The sequence below is a fragment of the Melanerpes formicivorus genome, unplaced genomic scaffold (assembly GCF_026170545.1).
Source record: "Melanerpes formicivorus ecotype bairdi unplaced genomic scaffold, bMelFor1.0.p_v2 SCAF_7, whole genome shotgun sequence".
NCBI lineage: Eukaryota > Metazoa > Chordata > Aves > Piciformes > Picidae > Melanerpes > Melanerpes formicivorus.
In genome coordinates, this window is record NW_027142359.1 from 26,862,105 (window position 1) to 26,887,892 (window position 25,788).

Below are 25,788 nucleotides of genomic sequence, written 5' to 3' on the forward strand. Positions count from 1 at the left end.
GAGCGAGCCGCCCCGAGCCCTCCCGGCCCTGTCGGCGGGGCGGGGGGACGCGGTTGCGGAGGGACGCGACTGCGGGATGCTGATGCCGGTGCGGCGGCTGCGGCTCGTGGCGTGGAGGATGGTGTGGACAGGCGGTGCCGGGCCCGGGGAGGACGCCGGGGTGGCATCCTCGGTGCCCTGCCTGTGCTGCCCTTCGTGGGGGCAATAGGGACCTGCCCGCCAGCCCGCTCTGCGGGGTCCGGTGTGCGGCGCGGGAGGTGGAGCCAGCGGCTCCTGTGTGCCGGGGCAGCCCGGGGAGGGAAAGTGATATGGCAGAAATGGGAACAGACGGCTGGGATTGTGTCTTGGATGGGCGTCCTCCGGGTCGCCGTGCTGCGGCGGCGGGCAGGGAGAGCCTACGGGACTGGTCCCGGCCGCTGGGCGAGCAGCATCGCTCTGAAGCCCTGCATTATCGGTGCCGCCATCAGACAGGGAAGGGACTCTCGCCAGTTGCTGGGAGTTAATTACTGTTGGAAAAAGCTTTGAGAGGGTGGATGGGCCATGCCTTTCTAAACCTGAAACGAAGCCCCCATGCTCCTGCTGATACTCGGCGACCCCTAAGCAGCTGCAGGGCAAGAAGAGCAAGGTCATGATTGCCAAAACCTGGGATTCGGGGAATAGCCACAGCAAAATGAGGCATGCTGGCATCACGCTGCTGCCGAGAAGAGTCCAAGCAGCCCCCTGTGTGACCTGGGATTCATCACAAAACCAAGCATAGCACTCTAGCATGAACCCAGGGAGGCAGTGGGGCAAAAACCTTCCCTTCCATTGGGCTGTCTTGGAGGTGATGGGGACAGGGCAGTAGAGGATGCATCCCTGAAGGACGAGAGAGCTGCTTTTCCCTTCCACTCATCCTGTAGCCAGACATCTGACAGGTACTAACAGCCTGTCAATCCATACCTCGATCCCCAGACAGCTAGTGGGAATCCCAGTGTCCTCATTTTTCCTCGTTAAGAATAGACCAAGTTTCTTGCCAAAGCAATGCCCACGGGCTTGCTGGTGGGTACATGGTGTGTGTTTTGCACCCGTCCCTCCCCAGCAACTTGCCCAGCTTTGCAGGAGGTGTTGGGTCAGGGATATCATGTTTGTAAGTGGGTGCTGGTTTCCTTTGTGGCTGCAGGTGAGACACTCCACCTCTGCCAGGGAGATGGAGACAGCACATGGCCAGGGGGATTAACTGATGTCTGGAAAATGCTACATTAAAGCAACCTTCTGCAGCTTAATCTGCATATATCCAGGGCTGCTGGATGATTTTGCCTCTGACTTCCTTTCTCTTTGGCAGACACAGACCACTCCTTTGTTTGCACCAACAATGAAGTGCACACTTGCCCAGGAAGGGTGGGCAGTACCAGGGCAGGGGGTGCCGAGCAGGCTGGGCGAGGTGGGGCTGTGCTTGCCCACTCTGTACCACTTGGAATTTAGTCTCCTGCTGCCTGGGAGGAGGCAGATGCTCTCTGGGATGCTTTGACTCCCCTCCCCCAGCCTGCCCAGCTTCTCCTGGTCTCTGCAGACATTGCCACCTTGGTGGTGTCCCCTGAAAGTGTGCTGTGGACTGTGATAGGGTTCTGAATGGCTCGCTGAGGGCAGCAGCATAGTCCCTGTCCAGGTGAAATGTGGGGTGGGATCAGAAAAAGCTGTAGAGGTTCAGCAGGTTGGAGGCTGTCTTTTCAGGGTAGGGCTGTGGGGTGGTTTTGGTACAAAGCAAAGGAAAGGTGTGCTTTGCTAGGGACAGGGCTGGTGGGAGGCAAGCAGGTAGAGCTGCTTATGTCAGAGGTGGTGCTGGCAGATAAACGATGCTTCTACTGGCCTGGGCTCTTCTGCCTGCAGGTTTTGCACACAGTTCTATTAATAACACTGAATGCTGATTAAAGTCAGGGTTTGACTCCACTCTGAGTCAGTTAGTGATAAGTGCTGGGGTTAGGAACGGCATAATGAGCTGGTTAGCTCTTAAGTCAGAGGGTCAAAGACTCTCCAGGTTACCTGCCAGTGAAAGTCATCACATGCAGCAGTTTTAGCCAGGGAAGTCTCTGATCAGACCATGCTTATGCTCCTTTGATGGTTTTTGTGCAGAGCATTCATGTGCAGCAAGCAGGCAGGTAGATGCCCTTCTTCCTGAGGAGGTGTCAGGTTTATATGCTGCACTTCAGGAGCCATCTGAAAGTTACTCCTTGTATTTTCTGCTCCATTTTTCCATTTGGAGCTCTCCTGTGACACTGGGAAAGTGCAGAGCCACTCTGGGGCTGAAACATTGCATGGTTACCATGTCAATATCCCCCGCTCCCACCTGAGGGCTATGCAGCTGCTTTTTGTTTTCTTACGAGCCTGACCTACATGCTGCTCTGGCTTCGGCACAGCTAGAGCAGACTGGTGTGGTTGTGCTGTGTGGACCTGCTGGGCAGCCAGCAGCTCTGGGCTGTCTCTGCTTCTCCTGCACCTGCTGCTGAAACTGGAGGGGTGAGAGAGAAGGAAAGGCTGGGCAAACTGAGGGCTTCAAGCTGTGAGGATGCTTGGCTTCCCTGTGCCTAAATGGTGCCATCTGGTTCGTGACCTGTGTGCCTTTGCATGTCCAGCGGTTGTCCTTGGTGTGACTGACAGCCTGGTGGGGTGACACTCCCCTGGGGAGGTGATACTCCTGCTGCAGTATGAACCCCACTCCAGTGAAGATGGAATGTAGAAGTTTGGTCCTGCTGGCTGTGTTTGTCTCAGAGGAGCAGCGCACAAGCAGGGCTTAGGTCTCTCAGGGCATGGTTGGCAACACCTACCACTATGGTGTTTTGACAGGAGAAGAGGAATGTGAGACTCCCTTTGCTTGTTTTCAGTGCAGCTGAAACTGCTTTTTGAATCCTCCTTTTTGAAGTAATAAGGAAGGCAGTGCCATTCCTCCGTGAATTTTCTAAGTGCCCGCTCTTGCCCTCTTTTTGCCCAATTCCTTCCAGGTCTTTCCTCCCTGGGCCTGCCTCTCATCTTCTGGGGTGTTTGTAATATTCACTGACGTCTTTTCCCTAGAACATTAGCAGTCTGGCATCTCTGGGCCTTCCAGATTGCCATGTGCCTCGCTGGAGATGGCTGATGAGTGCACAGAGTCTCTCTGGCAGAGGGTAGGCGGGGTGTCATGGAGCTGACATCCGGAGCCTGCTGTGATGGGAGATGGATGGCTTTGATCACCAATCCTTGGAGATGATCAGCCTTGGGGATGTGGCAGCTGCTTGGGGCTGCCTTCCACCCAGAAGGACAGAGAGGAGAAATGCAAGTGCTTCGGTTTTCTTCAGAGAAAGTTTCTTGCCTGTCTTCAGAAACCAGATCAAGAAAATTGTATTTCAGGGGGTGGGGGGAGGGTGGGGGACTAGTCTGGTGTGCCACTGGCAGCAATGTGGCCAATTCTTCCTTAGAAACAGCCCCTGTATACAAGATGTGGCAGCTGTGCCAAGGATGGTAAGTTAGGGGCCTCAGGAGGGGAGAGTCTCGCAACACTGAGGGAAGCGAGGAGTCCCTTTGGTTAGTGTTTGAGCAGATCTTTGCTGTAGGAGCAGATTCCACCCAGAGCCAACCTTGTCTGAAGATTTTGCTCCTTCCTGTGGCATGGTGGGATGAGAGGACAGCACCCTGTCCTTGCCATAGCTTGGCTGTGTCCTACAAGGGCTGTCACTGTGGCCTCCTCTCAGTTCTGACATCTTACAGAGTGAGAATGGGTGGGATTGGTACCAGGGTGCTGGCAGGGATTCCTCTCAAAAAGCTCTTGAACTTGTTCACTGAAGTGATGAGTGATGGTGGGCAGGGGTGTTAGGTCACCCTTGCAGTTTGTGCTCCAAAGGTTCCTCTCTGGTCCTGGTCACCACCACTGAGAGAGCACACATCTTCCACAGCTCCTGTCCCTGCTGGGAACCATGCCATTCTCTGCAGAGAGCTGCTGGCAGTGAAGCAGTGGGAGGGATGCTGAAGCTACTGAGCTGCATCTGGGCAGCAGCCCCTTTCAGACAGCTGAGGACTCGAAGTGGGCAAGCTGGGCTCAGAGAGGGGCTCTGAAGTAGCAGCACCTCTGCTAGGAGAGCGGGAGGAGACCCCACATTCGTTGGGACTGCTGGCAAAGTGTGGGTCCCTTGAGCAGGAGCAGCATGCCTGGCAGCACGCACAAAGCTTTATTTTGCATCCCTTTGCTATCCTTGTTGCTTCAGCAGGCTGCTGCCTCCCCAGGGCTGCTGGCTGCTCAGCCTGCCCAGCCGTGGCAGGGAGAGGCAGGGGTGGCCTTCCCCGCGCTGGGCAGCACCACGGTAATGGCCGTGCTGTTGCAGGCCTGCAGCGCTGGTGGTGCGAGTGTGTTCAGCTAGAAAGGACAGCAAGAGACTGCAGTGGGAGACATCCTGCAGGCTTCTGCTGGAAGAAGACTGGTGCCTCCAAGGGGCCATAGCCACCACAGCTCCTGGCATGCTACAGCTGTGGGCACAGGGCAAGGAGCAGAACAGGAGTATGTTTTGCAGCTTGCTGTTTCCCTTGCCAGGATGCACCTCTGTTTGCTCCAGCAGCACCTGTGGAGGTGACCTGTCTCCCCACGGAGCCCCTGGGAAAGGCAGGCAGCACGCCTCTGCTCTCTGAGGCTGGAGCTGTGTGGCTGGAGCTCCTCTTGTCATGCCACAAATGGGGCAGACACAACACCTCCCTTCTGGGGACCTTGTGTTAATATATTTAGGCACTGCAGTCAGGGAGACATCCTGCTGGCTCTGGGCACCCTGCCCAAGCTCCAAGGGGTGAGGGCTGAGAGAGCTTGTGGCAGCTCCTTTTTCCAGCCTAAGATCAGGTGCCTTTGCTTGGCAGCAACTCTTCTTGGGCTGGTCCCCCTCCTCTTCCCAAAGTGATCAGTGTGAGACCTTGGACCTTTGCCTTTGGGGCAAGCTCTCCAGGCCAAAGGCAACTTACTTCTGACACACTTGAGTGGCTGATGCCACTCCAGTGACTAGAGCATAACTGAGGCTTTGGCCACAGCTTTTTTAGAGGGAAGAGCCATCATAGCTTGAATTATTTTCAACCAAGCAGAGCTGATGTTGGAGACAGCTCCTTTCCTGGCCGAAGGGCATAGCTGACAGCCAGATTGTTTATGAGCTCTCATGTTACAGGTTTACAGGTCTCATTGCAGAGGAGGCAGGTCTCATGTCAGCCACCCATTCAAATCAGAATGCACAAAGCCCCTCTGTTAGATGTCACTGTCCAATTTCATGCCTTCTGCTTCTCTGTCCTGGCAGTGATGAGGTCATCTCATCATCTCCAGTGGTTTGTGATGGGCCTGAGCGTGCTGGTCAGTGTGGTGATGTCAAAGTACAATGGAAGCCAATGTCTGCCTTTGGGCAGTGCCCTTCCTTGCTGGGAAGGAGCATGCCAGGTGATCAGGTACACTTCTGCAGGGCACGATAGTAGCCTTCTGTCCCATGCTCTTGGCTGAGGATGATACTCACCCAATGTGCAAGGTAGGCGAGGCAGAGAGCCCAATCTTCTCCCAGGGGTTTCATCTGCTGCTTTGAGGATGGTCCCAGTATTGACATCTGTCCTTGGAGCTCCTCTGGAAAGCTCCCATGGTGTGTAGAGCACCAGATGGGGTGTACTTTTGGTTGCCTTACCTCTCTACCTGTCTTCCTGCACACAGGCAGGAGCAGCTGTGCTCTGGCCAGGAGCCACCATGGCCAGACCCCTCCTGGGCAGAGTGCTCAAGGAAGGCAGGTGAGAAAGCCAGCAGCCATGTTTTTCCAGAATATTCTTCTCACTTCCAACAGCTTGCAGTGTGACTCTTTTGCATCAGCTTTGTTTCCGTCCTCTGAGTAGCTTAGTGTAGTTGGTAAACTTTGTCATCTCACCACCCACCCTCTCTCCCCAAGGTGCTGAGCAGTGGAGGCTCTAGCACACATCTCTGGGAGCCTCTGCTGGAAGCTTCCCCAGAGATTCCTTGCAGGAGGAGTAGGGCTCTGGAGCAGTGTTGCTGGGTGATCTCCAGAGAGCTCTCACTGGTGGCAGTGAGCGCTGTGTGTGGGGTGGAATGTGAGGTGTGCAGGCGAGGTGCTGGGATGGTTGTGGTGGTACAGCATTTAGCTTGGCTGGAAAGCTGACCCTGCCTGGGGAGAGGTTCTGCAGTTACTGTGCTTCTAATGTAGTGGTTGTGACATCTCCCCTGCATGAGCATCGAGGGGAACATCTACCGTGGTGCTCCCTCCTTGCCGCTGTGATGATGCAGCAGCCATTTCCTTCCACGCGGACAGCATTGGCACCTCTGCTGCTGGGCCTGTGTGCAGGGTGTTCACACCTCAGCCTTGCACTGGACTCTGTCTCATCACTTTGTCCTCTCCCTTCGGTTGGGTGATCCCATGAAAGCGCCAAGGTCTGTTTGCTTGGCAAGATCAGACCTTAGCTGACAGCACCAGCTGCCCCAACCAGGAGCAGGGTGAGCCTGCAGCTGCTTCCCGGCAGGCAGGCTGTGCATGCCAGCCTCTGCTCTGCTGCCCTGCTATGTTCCACATCACCCATGGCTTTGGTGTGCCCAGAGTGTGCAGAGTGCATTGCTTTTCCTGTGTACCTCCCCACTGTGAACCCGTGCAGCAGCAGCCCTGAAGCCAGTGGAGGTGAGTGGCTGGGGAGCTTGTGGGTTGAGATGCAGTGCTGGAGGCCAGGCTCATCCTCCACGCTTGGTGAAATCTGTTCTTTGCAGCCCTCATACCGGGTTAGGGGTTAGGGCTTCTGGAGCAGGTGCACACAATATATGCTGCATAACAATTCCTTTTCTCCCCACGATTTTCTAAGTGTTAGCAGGAAGACTGTTCAAAATAGAATAAAACACTTAATTAGAGAATGTGCGTGGGTGTAGAGAGGCTGGGAGGAGACAAGGAGGGGTCCCAGGCTGGGGAGCAGGCAGAGGGGACTGCTGCTGGCCTTTGCAATCTCATGACAGTGCCTGGTGCCCCCTGGGAAAGGGAAAGAGTGGGCTGTCACTGACTCTGGAAATCACAAGTGAGATTTCTTTTGGAAAGAAAATAAGCAGCAAGCTCTGATGAGAGCAAGTGAGAGACTGAGCTGGTAATGGAGGAGATCATTGGGAGCGCCAGCTCAGGATCTGCTGCAGGATGACTCAGTCCTTAGCAAAAGAGCAGGGGCAGGAGCCAGGTTCCTACCCTCAGGAGTGGCTGAGCATTTAGCACATCTGCAGATACTGCTTGCTGGTGAAGTAAAGTGTTGCTTTGATAGGAGTGGATGACAGCACTTACCTCTGCCCCTGCAGCTGAGTGATGCTTTGGGCAAGAGTCCAAGATAACTGGAACAGAGCAAGGTTTCAGCTAGCTGCTGGTAATTCATGAACTCCCCTTGACCACTTTCAGGATGGATTTCTTTCTCCCTGTGTCCTGCTTATCTAGGGTTAACCTTTTCTGTGTCAGGATACCTATTTTAGTGGGACAGGTGCCTGTCCCTCTGCAGTCCATGTTGGCTGACTCCATCTCCTACGACATACTTTATAACCTACTTCTTACAAAGAGGTTATCCTCATTTTCCCTTGCCATAGAGTCTTGAACAGGGGCATTAGAAATCATGGCCCAAGCAGTGCTGTCTCTGTAAGGCTCCTGCCATTTTGTCCTGCTCTTTGGTCTTGTGCTGGGAAGCAGCAGGAGGCACAAGTGCTTGCTTGAGAAGCTTGTTCCTGTGCCCCAGGCTGCCAATTCTGTATGCTTAAAAATAGGGTTTAAATCCTCTCCTGGGTACAAGAGCCACACAAGAATTTCATAGAGCTTTTTAAGGGGGAGGAGGACATTTGAGACCTGGAGCTAGGATGGGGACACAAAAAGTCCTCCACACCTGCTGGAATCATACATTGATTTGCTGGTGGGGTGTGATGGGTGCCTCCTAGCCTGATGAATGTCGTTTCTTTTCCTTGCTTCTGGTGTGTTCGTGCCTGCAGCCAACGACTTGAAATTAGATGTGCCCTGCCAGGCAGAAAACCTCCCTGCTGGAAGATGGAGTTCAGGCAGGGGGAAGCTACTCTCCCTTTCTGTGTGTAAGGGCATCACTGGTTACCAGTTGCACCCATTCAGGATAAATAACTAATCAATGTTAGCCTTAATATTTGTATAATCCTCTGCAAATAAAGCCTTGCAGCCTGCATGGGGCTGTTCACGTGGATCTGAGCTCTGCAAAGCAGTAACTAGATCTCCCACAGCTGTTGGAGCAGGTAAGTGATGTTCCCTTTCTCCATACAAGGAGATGGAGTGAGCAGTGATGGGCTGTCACAGGAGGTGGTGGCAGAGACAGGGTTAGATGCCCGCTCTTCTGGGTCAGCTATAACAGGATGGGTTTGGGAAGACTTCAGATGGGTTCTGTGGAGGAATTAATCCCTGAGCTTAGTGACTGCAGGTTTCTGGGGTGTCTCTACAACCTGACAGCAGCTCTTGCATTCCTTGGGCTGCCAGATGCAAGCTTTAGGCCACACATACTTTCTGAGAGCTAGTGCATCCACAGCACCTTTCTGAGAGCAGGTGCAGGCGGAAAGCGGGAGTACCAGTTGCCATGTCTCTTACAGCCCTTGTGGCCTGGCTTTGCAGGGCAGCAGCTGGCAGGCAGCCCAGGTTCCATCCTGGGCTCCATCCTGGTGAGCCTTCCTCTGGTGGACCAGCAATGGTGGTGCTCCTCTAGCTGCTCTAGGATGCTTCCCTCTCTCTTGCAGGCTCTCCATCAGCTGTATTACGACCCAAACATTGAGAACAAGAACTTGGCTCAGAAATGGCTGATGCAGGCCCAAGTTTCCCCGCAGGCATGGCACTTCAGCTGGCTACTTCTCCACATGGACAAGGTGCCTGAGATCCAGTACTTTGGGGCCAGCGCTCTCCACATTAAGATATCCCGTTACTGGAACGACATCCCGGCTGACCAGTATGAGAGCCTCAAGTCACAGCTCTTCACCCACATCACTCGCTTCGCTAGCGGCTCCAAGATTGTGCTGACCCGGCTGTGCGTGGCACTGGCCTCCCTGGCGCTCAGCATGATGCCAGAGGCTTGGCCCTGCGCTGTGGCAGACATGGTGCGCATGTTCCAGGCAGAGGACTCCAACGTGGACGGGCGAGCGCGGTGCCTGGCGCTGCTGGAGCTGCTGACGGTGCTGCCCGAGGAGTTTCAGACCAGCCGCCTGCCGCAGTACCGCAAGGGCCAGGTACGCAGCGTCCTGGCGCAGGAGTGCAGCTCTGTGTTCCCTTTGCTGGAGCAGCTGCTGCAGCAGCAGGACTCCCCAGGTTTCATCAAGCAGAAGGTGTTGAAGTGCTTCTCCAGCTGGGTGCAGCTGGAGATCCCGCTGATGGACTGCGAGAACCTGATCCAGGCAGCTTTCACCTCTCTGCAGGACCCAGAGCTCTTTGACACAGCGGTGGAGGCTGTTGTCAATGCCATTTCCCAGCCAGATGCCCAGAGGTAAGGGCAGCCTCTGCCATCCTCCGTGGGTTGGTGCTCCTGGGCATCGATGGGGGTTTTGCATGGGGAGAAAAAAACTCCTTTTTTTTTTTCCTAGCTACCATTATCCCTGGAGGTGATGATGACAGGGTTTGGTAGAGGGAGAAGTTAAAAGCAGACAGAGGCTACAAGTTTCACATGGTTGATCCTGGCAGGCTTGGCACCATGGTTGACTTGTGGGGACCATGTAGTCTTGCGCAGCTGCAGCCCATGTCCACCCTCCTCGTCTCAAGCAGATGAAGATGCTTCCTTTTGGCTTCTTGTGCTGGATCCTGACCAGGGAGCAGCTGTCTGGCTCATGCCAGGGTGAATTTAGAGACCCTCCTCTGCCTTGTACTGCTGGTCCAGCCAAGGAGCTGATTTGATGCAGAGATAATAAAAGCAGACATGTTGGTTTTCTCCCTCCCACTGAGGACTTGGTCCTTTGTTTGTGACTGTGGCTGCCCCTGGGGCCTGGAGCAGGTTGTGCTGGGGCTGTTACAGGGCTCAAATCTTGGCTGCTTGTCCCCATTGTCTGAACTGCTGACAGCTCCAGGAACTGATGCCCGTAGAAGGGAAAATACATCTTCTCCAGTTCTTGTGGCCACATCCCCTCCTGGCTGCTTAGCAACCTTCCCCTGAAGAGCAGAGTTTCCTTGAAGGCAAGGCTGAGCTGCTGCTGCTGTGCATCACTGCACATCGTGCAGGCTCTGAACCTCTGCAGCGATGCAGATGCTGCTGCTGTGCTTGTGAGCCCTCATGCTTCGCTTGGCTTCAGTGTAAGGGCAACTGGTTTGGTCTGCAGCCTGGGATCTCCTCTGATGACAAGGGGGTTGCATCTGGAGACTGCAAGTCCTGGTGCACAAAGGGACCCATCAGGGTTTTGATGCATTGCTGGGTGTGAGGAGGGGTTGCCTTGCATTCAGAAGATGACTACAAGTGGCTTTTCCTTGCAACCAGCAAAGCCTGTGGGCCAGCCCAAACACTTGTAGCAGGATTAGTGCAAGAAATGAGAAAGTGAGAGAATGTGACTGGCAGTTCTGAAATGCTGAGACTCTCTGGCTTCCTCTTTTCCATTTCCTGTGAGTCTCAGAAGTCCCTTGGTGGTGATTCCCCACCTGTGTGCAGGAGCCTGTTCCTGCGGCACTGTTACTCAGTTGCATCAAAAGCTTGAGCTCTCAAAGTGAGTTTGGTGAGGTGTGGCTGACAGTTGAGTTTCCTCTCTGGTCCCATGCTGACCCTGCCGTGCAGTTTCTGGCCTTGTTTGGTCCTGACATTCATCAACATCACCAGCACTTGCTCTCCATCCTTCTCCCTGAAGGCACAGCTGAGCACCATCCTGTCTGTAAGCATGTGGGCAGTGTCTGGGACGGAGTGGGCAGCTGGACTGAAAGGCTGCCCAGTGTGTGACCCTGGCACAGCCCCCACTCGTGGGGCACAGGGACAGTGGTGGCATTGTCACAGAGATGCCCTGCCAGGCAGCGTGTGGTGTTGGCTGCTCCAGGGACGAGCAGGACTGTGCTCGATGCCGATGTCTGTGATGGTTTCAGGAGTAGGACAGCTCACAGAGCTTCTCTCTCTTCCTCTTTGTTCCTTGTGTCTTCCATCCTGTGTCCCTCCTCCCGGCCGTCCCGCCCCTTCAGCTTTGTTGCTTAGCTGGCGGATCCAGCTCTTCCCCTGCCCCCCTGGGGAGTCTTCTGACCTTTCTGTCTTTTATCTCCCGTCTGGGAGATCCCTGCTGCATCTCAGCTGCTCTCTGCCTCCACAGTCTCTCGCCTTTGTTTCCATGGGGGCCTGGCTTCCTGATGCACTTGGCCACAGTCTTGGAGCAGCCTTAGTGCTGAGCTGCTGACATTGTCAGGGCATCACTCCATGACAGGGTTGGTGTCTGCTTTCTCATGGGCTCCCATGAGCATTACAGACCCTGTGTCTTTTCACCTCACTCCCTCCCAACTGGCTTCCTTGATGTTGCTGCAGAGGCAGTCATGCAGGTGTGCTACCATCAGCAGAAGGCTCAATACCTCATGAATTTGGTTTCTGCTGCTGAGGGTTAGGTGGCCTGTAGGTCATCTTTCCAGGGGAGCACCACCCTGCAAAGTACCCTGCAGCTTCTCATCCAGGCATGAGCCAGCTGCCACCCTTGTCCAAATGGAGAAGGGCAGGTCAGACCTCATGGGTAAGAATCTTCTGGCTGTGGTGCTGCCCCACTCTTGAGCAAGTTGCTTGTGCTAGCAGCTTTCACTTCCCTTGCCTGTGAGCAGCAGTGGATGACTTTCCTGCCTCCGAGGTGTTACTAGAGATGATGCAGCAGAGATCTGTAGGTGCAAAGTGTTTGATCTCCTTACCTGCCAGGTGGGTGGCAGCCTTGGGCACCCAGAGAAGGGGATGGCCTGAGTGTTACTGGAATCTGGACACTGCTCCTCTGTTAGGAAATGGTGTTCCTGAGAAGAGACCTCAGAGTCTTGGCCAGGAGCTGGCCACGGAAGCACCTCTGAGCCCAGTTCTGCTCTTGCTGACATTGGGAAGCTCCTGAATCTGCAAAAGGGTAGGAATGGAGATAATGTTGCATCTTGTTTGCCGAGGAGGCTTGGTCTGGATTTTCTGTCTTGTTTGAGGATTATCCCCCAGCTAAGCAGGTCAGAAAGCTCAGCAGTGTGTTCTGCAGGAAGACAGCTGGCATGCAGCACTTGGCCAGGCTCCTGCAGCCCAGTGTGTAGTGTCAGAGTGGGGAGAGGGACCTCCATGTGGTGTGTGCCTGTGATGGGAGTTACAGAGTGTGGGCATCAGATCCTGAGCCACCTCACTGAAGTGGTCTGGGTGGGTTTGCTTGGTATCCATCCCATCCCTTCTTGGTCTTGGCATCTGATGCTCAATCCCTGAAGAGGAATTTCACTAGAACAGTTGTCCAAGAGCTTCACTAGAAACAGGTTTTTAATAATGTTGGAGGTTTCTCAGCAGGACATTTTGGATCAGGGAGGATCGGATTGTCCTGTGTGAGCTGCCCATCTCTCCCCCTCTGCAGGTCACCCCCCAATATTGTAGTGTGGTTTGGGGAGGGTTGTGGGAAGAGCAGAAGGAAGTGATGGTTCTATAGAGGGACCTGCAGATGCTGTTTCACTGGGTTTTGAGAAGGGACCAGACAAATTCATAGAAGCAAAATTTGCTCAGCTGCTAAACACCAGGGTAGCAAATCTTGCTCAGGAAAGCTGAGACAAATCACTGGAGGAAAATACATGGGGAATATCCCTGTGTGGCTGCCACATTCAGATGCTCTTTCCCAGGTCTTCCCAGTTACTGGCTGCTGGAGACACGCTGCACAGCTGGGCAGTCCAGGGGCTTGCCTGGTCTGGTATGGTCTTATCCCCTCCTGCCTGGCACTGGCGTGGCAAGTGATGGCTGGCAGCAGTGCCAGAGGTGTGATGTCTTTTTCCTGGGACAAGCTCCTGGGAGCCCTGCTCCCAGTCAGGGCTATGGTGCCATCTGGTTGCTTGGGGCTGGGAAGCAACACTAACCACTTAAGGTGGCCTGGGCCTCCATGCTTCTGGATGTGGAGGAAAGGAGCTCAGCTCTGGCTGGCTTGGCCATGGTTCTTGGGTGGCTGCTTAAAACATTTCATCTAGAACAAGAACTTTCCTCCTCACTGGAGACCCTTGCATCCAAATTGCCCTTACACCTGCATAGACAGTGAGCAGAGCATGGTGATGCTCAGGAGGCATGGTTCACCCAACCTTTTCTAGAAATTTTCACTAACTGAGGATGAGTTGCAGCATGGAAGCAAACCCAGTTGATTCTCTCCGTGGGCTGTGCAGAGGACCAGCTCAGGTCCAAACATCTGTACTGTGAGTAGGTAACCAGCAGAAGCAAGATCCTTGTCATAAACTCAGAAAGTTGTGAAAACATCTCTAGGGTAACATGAGCCCAGTGCTGTGGAAGAAGAGTGGCTTTGCCCTGTGCTGAGGCAGCAGAAGATCCCCTATGCTTTTTGTGTCTGGGCACTCCCTGAGCTCCCCTGAGCTGACCCTGGCTGCAGCATCAGTTTCTGGTGAGGAAAGCTGGTGAATTTCCAAATTCTCCATTATCACACTGCTCCTACACTGCCACATGCTTCACTCATGGGGCACTAGAGACTTGAAAATGCCCATCCCCTTTGCTGTGTGATTGTCTCTGGGGGAGAGGGGGGAGGGGAAGCAAGCCCTGGCATGACACAGAGGGAATTCCAAGGCAGCCATTAGAACCTGAGACCCAGTACTGCCTCTGCCTTCTCCTCCTGGCCCAGACTTACAGGCTGCCACCACCAGCATGGCTCTCTGTCTGCACTGGTGGCATCCATGGCTTTGTTCTCTCCTAAACTAGCCACAGCAAGAGCTGTTGTGTGCCTCTCGCTCTGAGCATCCTTGGCCCCACACCTGCTTGTGGTGGGGCAGGCAAGGAGCACACGGAATAGCTGCAGCTCTAGATAACATGCCTGGGCGGGCAGGGAAATGGCAGGCTGCTCATCAGCCTCCAGCAGGGCCTCTCTCTGGGGGCCCTGGGCTGCTTTTCACCTTGACTGCCTCCTTCTCGTTGCCTTGGTTACCATCACTTACAGGCAGCTCGAGGGGAGGCTGATGTGCGTGATGTGATGTGGGAGAGCTGTGCTGTGCTGCGGCAGCCTGGCAGGGTGGGGGACCAGGGAGATATTTCATGGGGCCAGCATCCTCCCTGGGTGGGAGTCCCTGAGGGTGGATGCCCACTTAATCCCAGACAGAGAACACAATCTAGATGTTGGACTAGATGACCTTTAAAGGTCCCTTCCAACCCAAATAATCTTGTGATTCTGTGATTCTATGTGCCCATGATGCAGCTTACCACTGGCAGTTCTGGATGTTTCCATGCAGAGCTGAGAAGCGCGGGCTGCAAGCTTGGTGAGAAGAGCCCACAGGTCTGCCCTTCTCCCACTCCCCTTTCCTTCTGATGTTGCTGTGCACAGGCACAGCTCTCTTGGAGCTGGTCATGGCAGTGACAAGTGCTGGCTAGGGGTTGCTGGCAGCCCTGCCAGCAGGTTTGGGTGGGCAGAGGGAGATGCATCAGCACAGAGCTGATGGCCACTGGCTCTGCCCTTCTCTTCAGTTGGAAAGGCTTTGCTGTAGGACCACTTGGGGCTTCAACCTTTGTCCTGATGGAAGGGATGGGAGGAGAGTCCATGTAAATGGTAAAGTCGTACGGATGCATCCCATTACACAAAGCAGCTCTCCAGTAGGGAAAACTGGGCAGAAGCCCTGGGAGAGCATCAGAAGGGATGGCCACCGTGGCAGCTGGTGCCTATGAGGCAATGTCCAGCAATTGATTCAGGCTGTGCTTGCAGGTATGTGAACACCCTCCTGAAGCTCATCCCTCCTGTGCTGGGGCTCCAAGAGCAGCTGCGCCAGGCGGTCCAGAGTGGGGACATGGAGACATCGCACGGAATCTGCCGCATTGCTGTGGCCCTGGGGGAGAACCACTCCCGGTGAGTGCTGGGCACCATCCAGTGCACCACAGCACACCGGAGCAGCCCACTGTTCCTCACATGCTGTTTTGTCCAGGGACTGTCCTGCACCCAGTGATGTGTGTCTGGCCAGAGGAGCAAGGTGGTGGTGCCGCTCTGACCATACTCTCTGCTCCCCAGGGCCCTCCTGGACCAGGTGGAGCACTGGCAGAGCTTCCTCGCTCTGGTCAACATGATCATGTTCTGCACTGGCATCCCTGGGCACTACCCCGTCAATGAAACCACCAGCTCCTTGACGCTCACCTTCTGGTACACGCTGCAGGTCAGTGGCTGTTGTGGGGCAGCCTGTCCAGATCCTGCACTCCACGCAGAGCTGGAAGCAGCAGTGTAGAGGGACTGGACTGGGTTTGGTTCCCAGGGATTTCTGACACCCCCACTCCTCACCCTGTGCTTGCAGCTGCTACAGGGCACATATCTCAGAAACGCTGGCCCCGTGGCTTAGTTTTTCCACTCCCAGTCTTCCAAGGAAATCTGAGCCAGTCGCTGAGGGCCTTGTTAACATAACTAATTAAAACTTCATGCTAATTTTATTATTTTCTTTGCAGCAGACCTTGCTGTGTGGCTGTACCAGCTGCAGGCAGGGAGCAGAGCATGTGCTGGCTCCCTGCGGGCCTGACCCTGTTGCTGGGCTAGCAACCGTGGTCTCTTGGAGGAGGAAACACAGAGCTGGGGGCTGCTAGTCACTGCCCAGCATGGGGTCCCTCTCCCAGGCCCAGTGTTCCGTGTGCCAGTAGAGCAACCCTGCCATGTCATGCTCTATTTTTAGCCCCTGTTCATCCCCCCAGCTCCACTCCTCTGCAATCTGATGACGGTGTGGCTGAGTGTGGGATGCAGTGTGGCTGCATGTGGGCGGGGAGGGGGGCGATGTCAGCACCATGCCAGCAGCTCCTTTGCTGCACGGGGTTAGGCTGAGGCTCCCACCTCCCTTCACTTCTTGTCCAGATGGGTCTGAGGATATGGGTGCAGGCAGGAGAGTGCTCTACTCCCCCAGGTACCCATCCCAGCCTGCTTGACAGGGGTCTGAGGCATGTATGCTCCTGATCCTGGTGTGCTCAGCAGGGCAGTGCCACCCTGCTGTAACTGTGCTGTGCTCAAACACTCAAGGGTCCACCTGGCTGCCAGAGCTTTCTGGCATCTTGCCTCCAGATAATGCTGCAGCTACAGAAGGGCTTGGCATCAGGTCAACTCTGGGAAGCTGGAATTGCAACCTCCAAAGCATGACAGGTCCCACCAGCCCTGGTAGATGCCCCTAAGTTCCTCATGCAGCAGGCATGCTATCCCTGTTTTCTTTCCTCTGCAACACCTGATGTATTTCTCCTCCGGCTGCCAGGATGACATCCTCTCCTTTGAGCCAGACAAGCAGGCGGTGTACCAGCAGGTGTACAGGCCTGTCTACTTCCAGCTGGTGGACGTGTTGCTGCACAAAGCCCAGTTCCCATCTGATGAGGAGTATGGCTTCTGGTCTTCAGATGAGAAGGAGCAGTTTCGGATATACAGGTACAGCTGGGAGATGTGGGTTTGCTTGTCATGAAGGCTGAGCGCTGTGGGGAGACTCAAGGAGGGACACGGAGAGTGCTTTGGCTGTGGGGGTATCAAAGACATGAACTAATGTTTGGGTATCTCACCAGTTGCCCTGCTTAGGAAGCCCTGTGTTAGGCTGGGGCAGTATCACCATGAAGGCAGTGCCTGCGCCCTGCCTGGCAGTGGGAGGGGAAGTAATGTGCATGCAGGGAGCATTCTGCAGCGGGTGGGGACGTTGTTTAGAGACACCCCCCATGTTCTTTGCAGGGTGGATATCTCAGACACGCTGATGTATGTATACGAGATGCTGGGTGCTGAGCTCCTGAGCAGCCTCTATGACAAACTGGGACGTCTCCTGACCAACACAGAGCAGCCATCCACATGGCAGGTGAGTGAGGGGACTCGAGCACCAGGCTGATGCCTGCCAGCCCTTCAGAGACCTATCCCTGCCACAGGACATTGAGAGCAAAGGGATATGATAGAGGTTAAGAGCATGGCCACCTTCCAAGCTCACATGCAGGCACTCTGGGATCTGCTAGGGATTGGAATGAGTCTTCTGCCTCCCTGTCCTTAGTGCTGCCCAGGGACCAGTCTTCTCAGCCACTGTGAGGAGATCTGAGCTAGTGCCTGGAGCTGGGACTGGGGTGGGCGTCAGGGGTCTTTGTGTGGCTCTGATGGTGCCTCTCTAACCCTGGCAGCACACGGAGGCCTTGCTCTATGGCTTCCAGTCCATTGCTGAGACCATTGATGTGAACTACTCCGACGTAGTGCCAGGGCTGATCGGCCTCATTCCCCGGATCAGCATCAGCAACGTGCAGCTCGCTGACACCGTCATGTTCACTATCGGTGAGGCTTTTGTTCATGTGCAGGCTGGGCTGGGGAGGGGGACCCCTCTGAGACTGCTCCTGCCAATCAATAACAGTGGTGAAAAGCAAAGATGAGCATCTTGGGATGTGAGGAGCAAGAGCCTGTGGCGCAGTCCTGTGGTCTGATCCTGTCTGTGTGCGCAGGGGCCCTGTCCGAGTGGCTGGCGGATCACCCTGTCATGATTAACAACGTGTTGCCACTGGTGCTCCAAGCCTTGGGCAACCCTGAGCTCTCCATCTCCAGTGTCTCCACCCTGAAGAAGATCTGCCGGGAGTGCAAGTACGACCTGCCACCCTATGCTGCCAACATTGTCGCCGTATCGCAGGTAGGATCAGGATGCAGACGGATGTGTGGCGGTCACCTGGGATGTGCTCTGTGCACACACCTTCCCTTCTGCAAAGATCAGGGCAGGGGGATGCAAAGCAGCAGCTCGGGGCCTGTTGCTTGGTGTGGGAGACTTGTCTATCATGTTCCTATGCTAGCAGACCCAAGTGGTAGGCCCTGTGTTAGAATAGAATAGAATAGAATAGAATAGAATAGAATAGAATAGAATAGAATAGAATAGAATAGAATAGAATAGAATAGAATAGAATAGGATTAGAATAGGAATAGGAATAGAATAGAAATAGATTAGAATAGGAATAGAATAGAAATAGATTAGAATAGGAATAGAATGAGAATAGAATAGAATAGGAATAGACTAGAATAGACTAGAATGGAATAGGAATAGGAATGGAATAGGAATAGGAATAGAATAGGAATAGACTAGAATAGGAATAGACTAGACTAGACTAGACTAGAATTAGAATAGAGCAGGAGCAGGGAGGTCATTCTGCCCCTGTATACTGCACTGGTTAGGCCACACCTCAAGTACTGTGTCCAGTTCTGGGCCCCTCAGTTTAGGAAGGATGTTGACTTGCTGGAACGAGTCCAGAGAAGAGCAACAAAGTTGGTGAGGGGTTTGGAACACAAGCCCTATGAGGAAAGACTGAGGGAGCTGGGGTTGCTCAGCCTGGAGAAGAGGAGACTCAGGGGTGACCTTATCACTCTCTACAACTACCTGAAGGGAGGTTGTAGACAGGCGGATGATGGTCTCTTCTCCCAGGCAGCCAGTACCAGAACAAGAGGACACAGTCTCAGGCTGCGCCAGGGGAGGTTCAGGTTGGATGTTAGGAAGAAGTTCTATAGAGAGAGAGTGATTGCCCATTGGAATGGGCTGCCCAGGGAGGTGGTGGAGTCGCCATCATTGGAGATGTTCAGGAGACTTGATGGGGTGCTTGGTGCCATGGGTTAGCTGTTTGGGTGGGTTGGATTGGTTGATGGGTTGGACACGATGATCTTGAAGGTCTCTTCCAACCTGGTTTGGTTTATTCTAAAGGTTTATTCTAAAGAATAGAATTAGAATAGAATAGACTAGAATTAGAATAGACTAGAATTAGAATAGAATAGAATTAGAATAGAATAGAATTAGAATAGAATAGAATAGAATAGAATAGAATAAGAATAGAATAGAATAAGAATAGAACAGAATTAGAATAGAACAGAATTGAATTAACCAGGTTGGAAAAACCCTTTAAGATCATCAAGACCAACCTATCTTCCAACACTGTCTAATCAACTGAACCCTGGCACCGAGTGCCTCATCCAGTTTCTTCTTAAACACCTCCAGTGATGGTGACTCCACCACCTCCCTGGGCAGCTCATTCCAATGACCAATCACTCTTTCTGCGAAGAACTTCTTCCTAACATCCAGCCTAAACCTCCCCTGGCACAGCTTGAGACTGTGTCTTCTTATTCTGTTGGTCTCTTCTGGGAGAAGAGACCAACCCCCCCATCCAGCTACAGTCTCCCCTCAAGTAGTTTGTAGACAGCAATAAGCTCCTCACAGGGCTTGTGCTCCAAACCCCTCACTGGCTTTGTTGCCCTTCTCTGGACACATTCCAGCAACTCAACATCTCTCCTAAACTGAGGGGCCCAGAACTGGACACTGAGTGTTGTAGTCTGAGTGCAGAAATGGCAGACAGTGGCAGAGCTGACTGACAAGGGGTCTCTGGGGTTACCCTGGGCTTGTCTCCTGGTCTTTTTTTGGTTCATGGGGCAGATGGGGCTCAGAGTCCTGAGGCACTAGGAGGAGGGCTGGGCTTAAGGTGGGTTGCCAGAGTGAGCATGGGGGTGGAGAGGGACTGGTGGAGGGGATGTGTCTTTTCATTTGAGCCTGGGGGTCAGTGTCACTGGAGTAAGGAAGCCCTAGTTGAGTCCTCGCTCTGTCCTGTTGCAAGCTCATCGAAGCCAGAGGCTCCCCTTGCTGGGTGGCTGAGTGGGCTGAGTCAGGGAGGAGCTTACCAGGGGACAAGAATCTTGCTCCTTGCCTGTTGTGGGGAGTACATGTCATTTGTCTATACCTGCACTGGTGTTGGTTGTCTTGATCTGCATCAGTCCTGCCTCCTGGAAGGGAATGGGCTTTCTGCGTTACTCAACCTCTTTCTCTCTCCCCTTCTCTTTGGCAGGAGGTGTTGATGAAGCAGATTCACAAGGTAAGAGGAGCTGGCTCAGATATCTGGCTGGTTCTGCTTGTCCTCCCATACCCCTTAGTTGTGCTCAGCCAAAGAAACAAGGGGTGCTATTGCAAGTGGAGCTGTCCCAGGAGAGCTCAGCACCCATTGTGTGTAGGGCCAGCAGTACCTGCTCACAGCCTCACATTGTGCTGCCAGCCACCCACCAGATGTGAGCTGGGGTCACAATGCAGGATGTGTCCCCATAGAGAGGGAAGGCCCCAAGGAGGCTTAATTTGAGCAGTTCCCAGCCCTGCCAAGTTCAAAGATGTGATGAGGGCAGGCATGTCTTCAGCAGGAAAAAGAAGGGAGATGAGTGTGAGGAGAGAGGACAGAGCTGAAAAAAGGCTGTGCGAAGGTTGGTGTGCCACATTAGGGTGGTGAGTGGTGCCAGCATGGAGATCTCTGGGCACCAACTGGTCTTCTAGTGGGTTGTTGGGAAGAAGCCAGGTGTGATGATGGCAGAGCATCTGTTCCCTGGGCTCTGCTGTAGGGATGGTAGAGAGCTGCTCCCTTCTCCTGCAGTGAGATGCACCTAGATTGACCCACATAGAGCAGCTCTGGTACTGCAGCACTGGGGTCCTGACTTTGCTGGCTGGGCCCGTGGGAGCTGTCTTAGCTAGCATGTGTGTGGTAAGGCTGCAAGCTGTGCAGTGACCTCCCCTGTTTATGTTGTAGACAAGCCAGTGCATGTGGCTGATGCAGGCTCTTGGTTTCCTGCTCTCTGCACTGCAAGTGGAGGAGATCCTGAAGAACCTGCACTCCCTGATCACCCCCTACATCCAGCAGCTGGAAAAGCTGGCTGATGAAGCGGTGAGTGCCTCTGTGCTACCTCCATCCAGAAGTGGCTTCTCCCACTGTAGCCCTGGGGCTGGTGTGTTGAAGCAGTGCTCTGCAATGTGGGCTCCAGAGAGAGCCCAGTGCTGGGAACCCCTCTCTGGCACTTTGCCTCTGCAATGCTGGTTTCTCAAGATCCCAAAAGCATGACTGTGATTGAGAGCCATGGTCTGTGTCACACTTTGGCTTTGTGTTCCCTGGCAGCCCAATCCCTCCAACAAGTTGGCCATCATCCACATCCTGGGCCTGCTCTCCAACCTCTTCACCACCTTAGACATCAGCCACCACGATGATGACCATGAAAACAATGAGGTCAAGAAACTGCCAGTGCAGCAAGGACCCAACCCAGTGAGTAGAGTGGGAGCTTGGTGCTCTTTGCAACAGCCTGGCCAAAGCCTGGGTATTCACTCCTGGTGCCAGGAGAGTAGAGTTAATGTGGAATTCAGGCTGTTCCATGAAGAGAGTAGTGCTGGTGCATTCCATCTAAAACAACTCCTTGAGCTCTGCCCATTCCTGAGGTGGGCAGAGGAGACCTGCAGGATCATTCTTGGCTGGGTGTTGCTCTGAAGAACAGCCTGGGTGCTTCCTGCCAGCTGTAAGCCATGTCAGGCTGCTTCAAGCAGGGAAGAAAGCTTTGGATGGGGGAGGAGGCAGTGATGTCTGAAGGTTTGAGTCCAGGCCATGCTTAGTCTTGAATCTCCACTCCCCAGGGCCTTGGGGGCCAATTCTTTTCAGTGCCTCTCATTCCTTACAGGTGGTGGTGGTTCTGCAGCAAGTCTTCCAGCTCATACAGAAGGTTCTGAGCAAGTGGCTGAATGATGCCCAGGTGGTGGAGGTAACCAGGCTCCTCATTACTACTGCCTGCAACTCTCTGTCTTTGCTGACTTGAACTGGGGACAGCAAAGGGCAGTCTGGGTCATGCCCTGTTAGGAATATGTTGCTAGGTTCTCTGGACCTGTGCTTCTTGCTGTCACCAGCAGTGTCTGGCCATTCTTTTCTGGTTTGTGTCCCCATGAGCTCTGCTCTTTTCCAGTTACAAAGGCTCTGCTACGAGCAGGAAGATGGGAGATGAGGGTCTACCAACCCTATGTTCTCTAAAAGGGTAGCTTTGCTCTGGCCTGGACTTGTGTCATCTGGTGTTCTTCCAGTTCTTTCAGTCCAGAAATGCCCATGGGCAGTGTCCCACCAGCTGCTTTCCCCTGGCCTTCAAGGAGACTTTCTGCAGCAGCGGGAAGGCTGTTTCCTGGTCTCTGGGAGCATCCTATGCTGCAGGGCAGGACCACCAGTACCAGAGCAGATCTGAGCCCTCTGCCTGACTGGTCCCCGTCCCCATTTCCAGCTCTGCTCTCCCCTGGGACCCATGTGTCAAGCTCTGCTCCCTGGGAGAGGTCTCCTGATGCCCATTGCTCACACAGTCCCTCTTCCCCCACAGTCTGTCTGTGCCATCTTTGAGAAATCTGTGAAGACCCTCCTGGATGATTTTGCCCCCATGGTGCCTCAGCTGTGCGAGATGCTGGGGCAGATGTACAGCACCATCCCCCAAGCTTCTGCCATCGACCTCACCCGGCAGGTACAAGCTGCAGTCAGGGCTGGGGCTGCTGCTTCCTGGGAAGCCATAGGTGCAGAGGGCCAGCAGCCTCAGTTCTCTCTCTCTTGCAGTTGGTTCACATCTTTGCCCATGAGCCTGCTCACTTCCCTCCCATCAAGGCCCTCTTCTTGCTCGTTACCTCAGTCACGCTGACCCTCTTCCAGCAAGGTATGTGGGATTAACCCTTCCCCGCGCTGGGGCTGTTGTCAGGCTGTTGCATGCATGGAGTCTGGAGGCGTCTTACCAGGAATGGCTGTTTTTACTCCTAGCTAAGCTAATGGGGCCATCTCTGTTTCTTGGATTCATCCCAACCCCTGGAAGGTGGGTACCTTCCCTGCAAGGCCGCAGAAGCAGAAACCCCTGCAAGACTGTTCTGCTGTGACAGCCCCATTTCTGCAACAGGGGTGGGCATCGTGTGCTGCAAGGGCCAAGCTAGAGGTCCAGTCCCACTTGGCAGGGACATTGTGGTTTCCAGGAGGTCCTGGGGCTCCTGTGGGGGAACATGCTACTTGTGGTGGCTGGGAATCAAGCCCTAGCCTGAGCAGGAGAATGTGTGTGTGAATAGCTGGGAAGTGACCTTTTCAGAGTCGCTGCTGGCCACCAAGTCACTGCTGTGATGCAGAGGATGCTGGCATCCTCCCACAGGACGGGGTTCCTCTTCGGCTCACTGCCCACCCTACAAAAAGTGAACAAAGTTAAGGCAGGCCCCTCAGCACCATGAATCCCTATGAGCCTCTTGGTGAGTTGCTCTGTGACAGGGACAAATGTATGTTGGAGCTGCTGTCTCTGGTCCTTCAGCATCTCCATATTTGATCCCTAAGGGGTTTTGTCCTGTGCGCACAGCCGGGTGCTGGGTAGGGTGATGCTGCCCCCAGCGCAAGGCTGGGGACAAGCTCTCTAGAGAGGTGGGGAAGATGTGAGGACCCCTGCTTCATCATTGCTCCATAATCCAAGCAAATCCCACTGTGCTGAGGTGTCACTGGGGTCAGTGGTGAGCGAGATGGAGGTCAGGTCCTTGCTTCTGCCAGTGGCTTATGGATGCGTCTACACTGAAACCCTTTTGGCTTGGTGCCCGGGGAGGCGTTGATACCTCTGGGCAGCAACAGGTACATCTGCAGGAGGAAAGGGGGGGCAACAGAGCCCAAGCTCTGCCAACGCCTGGACATGAGCTTTGCTCAGGCAAGCAGACATCCAGCTCACGGTGTGCCTAGGTCTGTGTGCTCCCACTCACCCCATGGGTGCCCTTCGGTAGGCAGCTGGCCCTGAGTAGGGTGAGCCCCTTCTCCTGAGCCCACGGGTGGCAGGAGGTGGAGGAACAGCTGACCCCACAGGGGCCAAGATGTGTCTGTGCACAGATACCAAGGTAGGGTGAGTGGTGCTGGCATGGAGATCTCTGAACACTGAGCTGCTGTCTCCCAGGAGGATGCTGGAGGAGATCTCCAGGAAGGTCCTGGACTGAGGGTCTTGGAAAGTATCTGGGAAGGGGGTGGGAGGGTGTCTGTGCAAGGGGCTCCTGAGCAGCTGGTGCTGATGACAAGCATGTGCACGCCTGAGCCCGGCCGGGCGTGTCAAGCATTTGCTGGTGTTGTCGTTCACTCGCAGTTACCTTCTGGGACCAAACAGTGCTCTGAAGACACCCGCTCAGTTCCCACAGTGCAAAAGTTCTAATTCTCCTTGTGGAGATGGTGCCTAGCTAGTCCCTGCTCCTCCTCCTTTTCCTCCCCAAGGACATGAAGATCTCCTCCCTGGCTCTGCAGCACCCAGGTGCTAGCTGGAGACCCTGGGGCTTCAGACCCTTTCCTTTGCAGTTTCTTTCTGTTCTTGGGTTCTCCAAGTTTCATGATTTTTTGTATGTTTTGTTTCTTTAACTTGCTTCAAGCTGCTCATGTTGCCCATCCCCTTCCCCACACACCCCTTCTCCCTTACACTCCTGTTTTCACTTGTAAATTCTTTCTGTATCACATAACTATATGATGTTGAGTTGCTGTTTGTATGATTTTTCTCTTAAGTTACATCTTTATTATATTTTAGGGCCCAGGGATCATCCTGATATTGTTGATTCATTTATGCAACTCCTGGCACAGGTGTGTTTTAGTTTCTTATTCATTCACTTTCTGTTCTCTCTCTTTCTCTTTTTAATTCAATTTAAACCTATTTTTAGCTTTCTGTTGACAACGTTTTTTTTCCTTTTAGTTGAATATCGAGTTTCTCCATCTGTTTCCGTGGAAGTTGAAAACAAAACATTCTCCTTTATTTCTGGGTTCACACCATCCCCAGGACAGTGTCCTCTTCTGCAGGGCAGTGCCCAGCGGCCACCCCCTTGCCTTGCCAAAGCTGGTTTGGGGCACTTGAGGCTGCTGCCACAGTCACCTTTGGGTGACAGATAAATTAGAGCACTAAGTGGATGTTTTCTGACCCATAGACCTGCCCCGCAATGGGTCCTCCGGAGCGGGGATGATCTGAGCTGGCTGCCTTGCCTTCTGGGATGAAGCCCCTGCTTCTGCTAGCAGGCAGCTGCCAGGGTTTGGCTCTGAGCAACATGCTTGTGATGGCATCTGGACCTGGCCAGGGTGCCATGCTGCCTCCTGCCCCAGCAGCCTCTTGGGGCGGTAGGTTTGGAGACACACAGGAACAGTTTGCATCAGTGTGGCAGGGTCCGTGGGCTGGGTCAGGGGTTGGCATTCATGTTGCTGCTGGCAGTGGGCAGGCAGGGCCAGCACTATGCTTTATGTGTATACACACCTCTTGGGAGCAGTGGGAGCCTGGCACACTCCTCAGTCTGCCTTGGCCTTTGAGGAAAAAGCCTCCATGTCCTTGATGCACTCAGTGGCCCTGTTGTAGATACATCCACTTACCCAGCGAGTGGGTTGGTGGCCAGAAGGAGCCAGCAAAGTCAGTTTCTGCTTCATTTCTGTAATGGAATGACCTCTGACCTTGTGTGGTGGCCTGGTGGCTATGCAGTGACACATGCTGAGGCAGCTGCCAGAGCTGTGGCCGTCCTGCCCTTGCCCAGGAGGTATGCCTGGCATGTCCAAGTGCTAAGTTGTTAGCTCTCTCCGATGGCAGCTCAGCCCCAGCGTGTGTCTTGCAAGATGGAGTGGGCGAGGGGCCTGCACCTGAGCCCTCAGACAGAGTCTGCTCCTTATGTGTCTCACCTTGATGCTTGGATCCTGCTGAGATCCACTGCATCTCACAAGCTGTATCACAGTCTTTTTTCCCTGCTTTTCCTCTTGAAAGATAACATGTACTCAAGGTTACCAAAAAGCATCTGTAGCTTTTGCTGATGACAGTTTTGGAAGCCATAAATTCTTAACAAGGGTTTTGAACAAGATGGGAGACATGGTGAATGGGGTCTGTGCATGAAGTTCACAGAGGTGAACTCCTGGCCACTCAGTGCTGGCAGGACCTCTGCTTGAGCA

The 25,788-nt window shown here is 54.0% G+C and overlaps 1 protein-coding gene across 2 annotated transcripts in view; it reads left to right on the forward strand.

The window, feature by feature from the left end:
• The window catches only part of IPO13 (importin 13), a 32,117-nt gene that overhangs the window by 261 nt on the left and 6,068 nt on the right, over positions 1-25,788 (forward strand). For both annotated transcript variants that reach the window (XM_068141559.1, XM_068141560.1), the window contains exons 2-15: positions 8,726-9,462; positions 14,825-14,965; positions 15,125-15,266; positions 16,335-16,501; positions 16,793-16,913; positions 17,224-17,371; positions 17,536-17,717; positions 19,900-19,926; positions 20,623-20,757; positions 20,986-21,129; positions 21,536-21,616; positions 22,214-22,351; positions 22,441-22,537; positions 24,401-24,453. In XM_068141559.1, the coding sequence (XP_067997660.1) occupies positions 8,726-9,462; positions 14,825-14,965; positions 15,125-15,266; positions 16,335-16,501; positions 16,793-16,913; positions 17,224-17,371; positions 17,536-17,717; positions 19,900-19,926; positions 20,623-20,757; positions 20,986-21,129; positions 21,536-21,616; positions 22,214-22,351; positions 22,441-22,537; positions 24,401-24,453 (2,313 nt within the window). The remainder of the gene's footprint in view (positions 1-8,725; positions 9,463-14,824; positions 14,966-15,124; positions 15,267-16,334; positions 16,502-16,792; positions 16,914-17,223; positions 17,372-17,535; positions 17,718-19,899; positions 19,927-20,622; positions 20,758-20,985; positions 21,130-21,535; positions 21,617-22,213; positions 22,352-22,440; positions 22,538-24,400; positions 24,454-25,788) is intronic.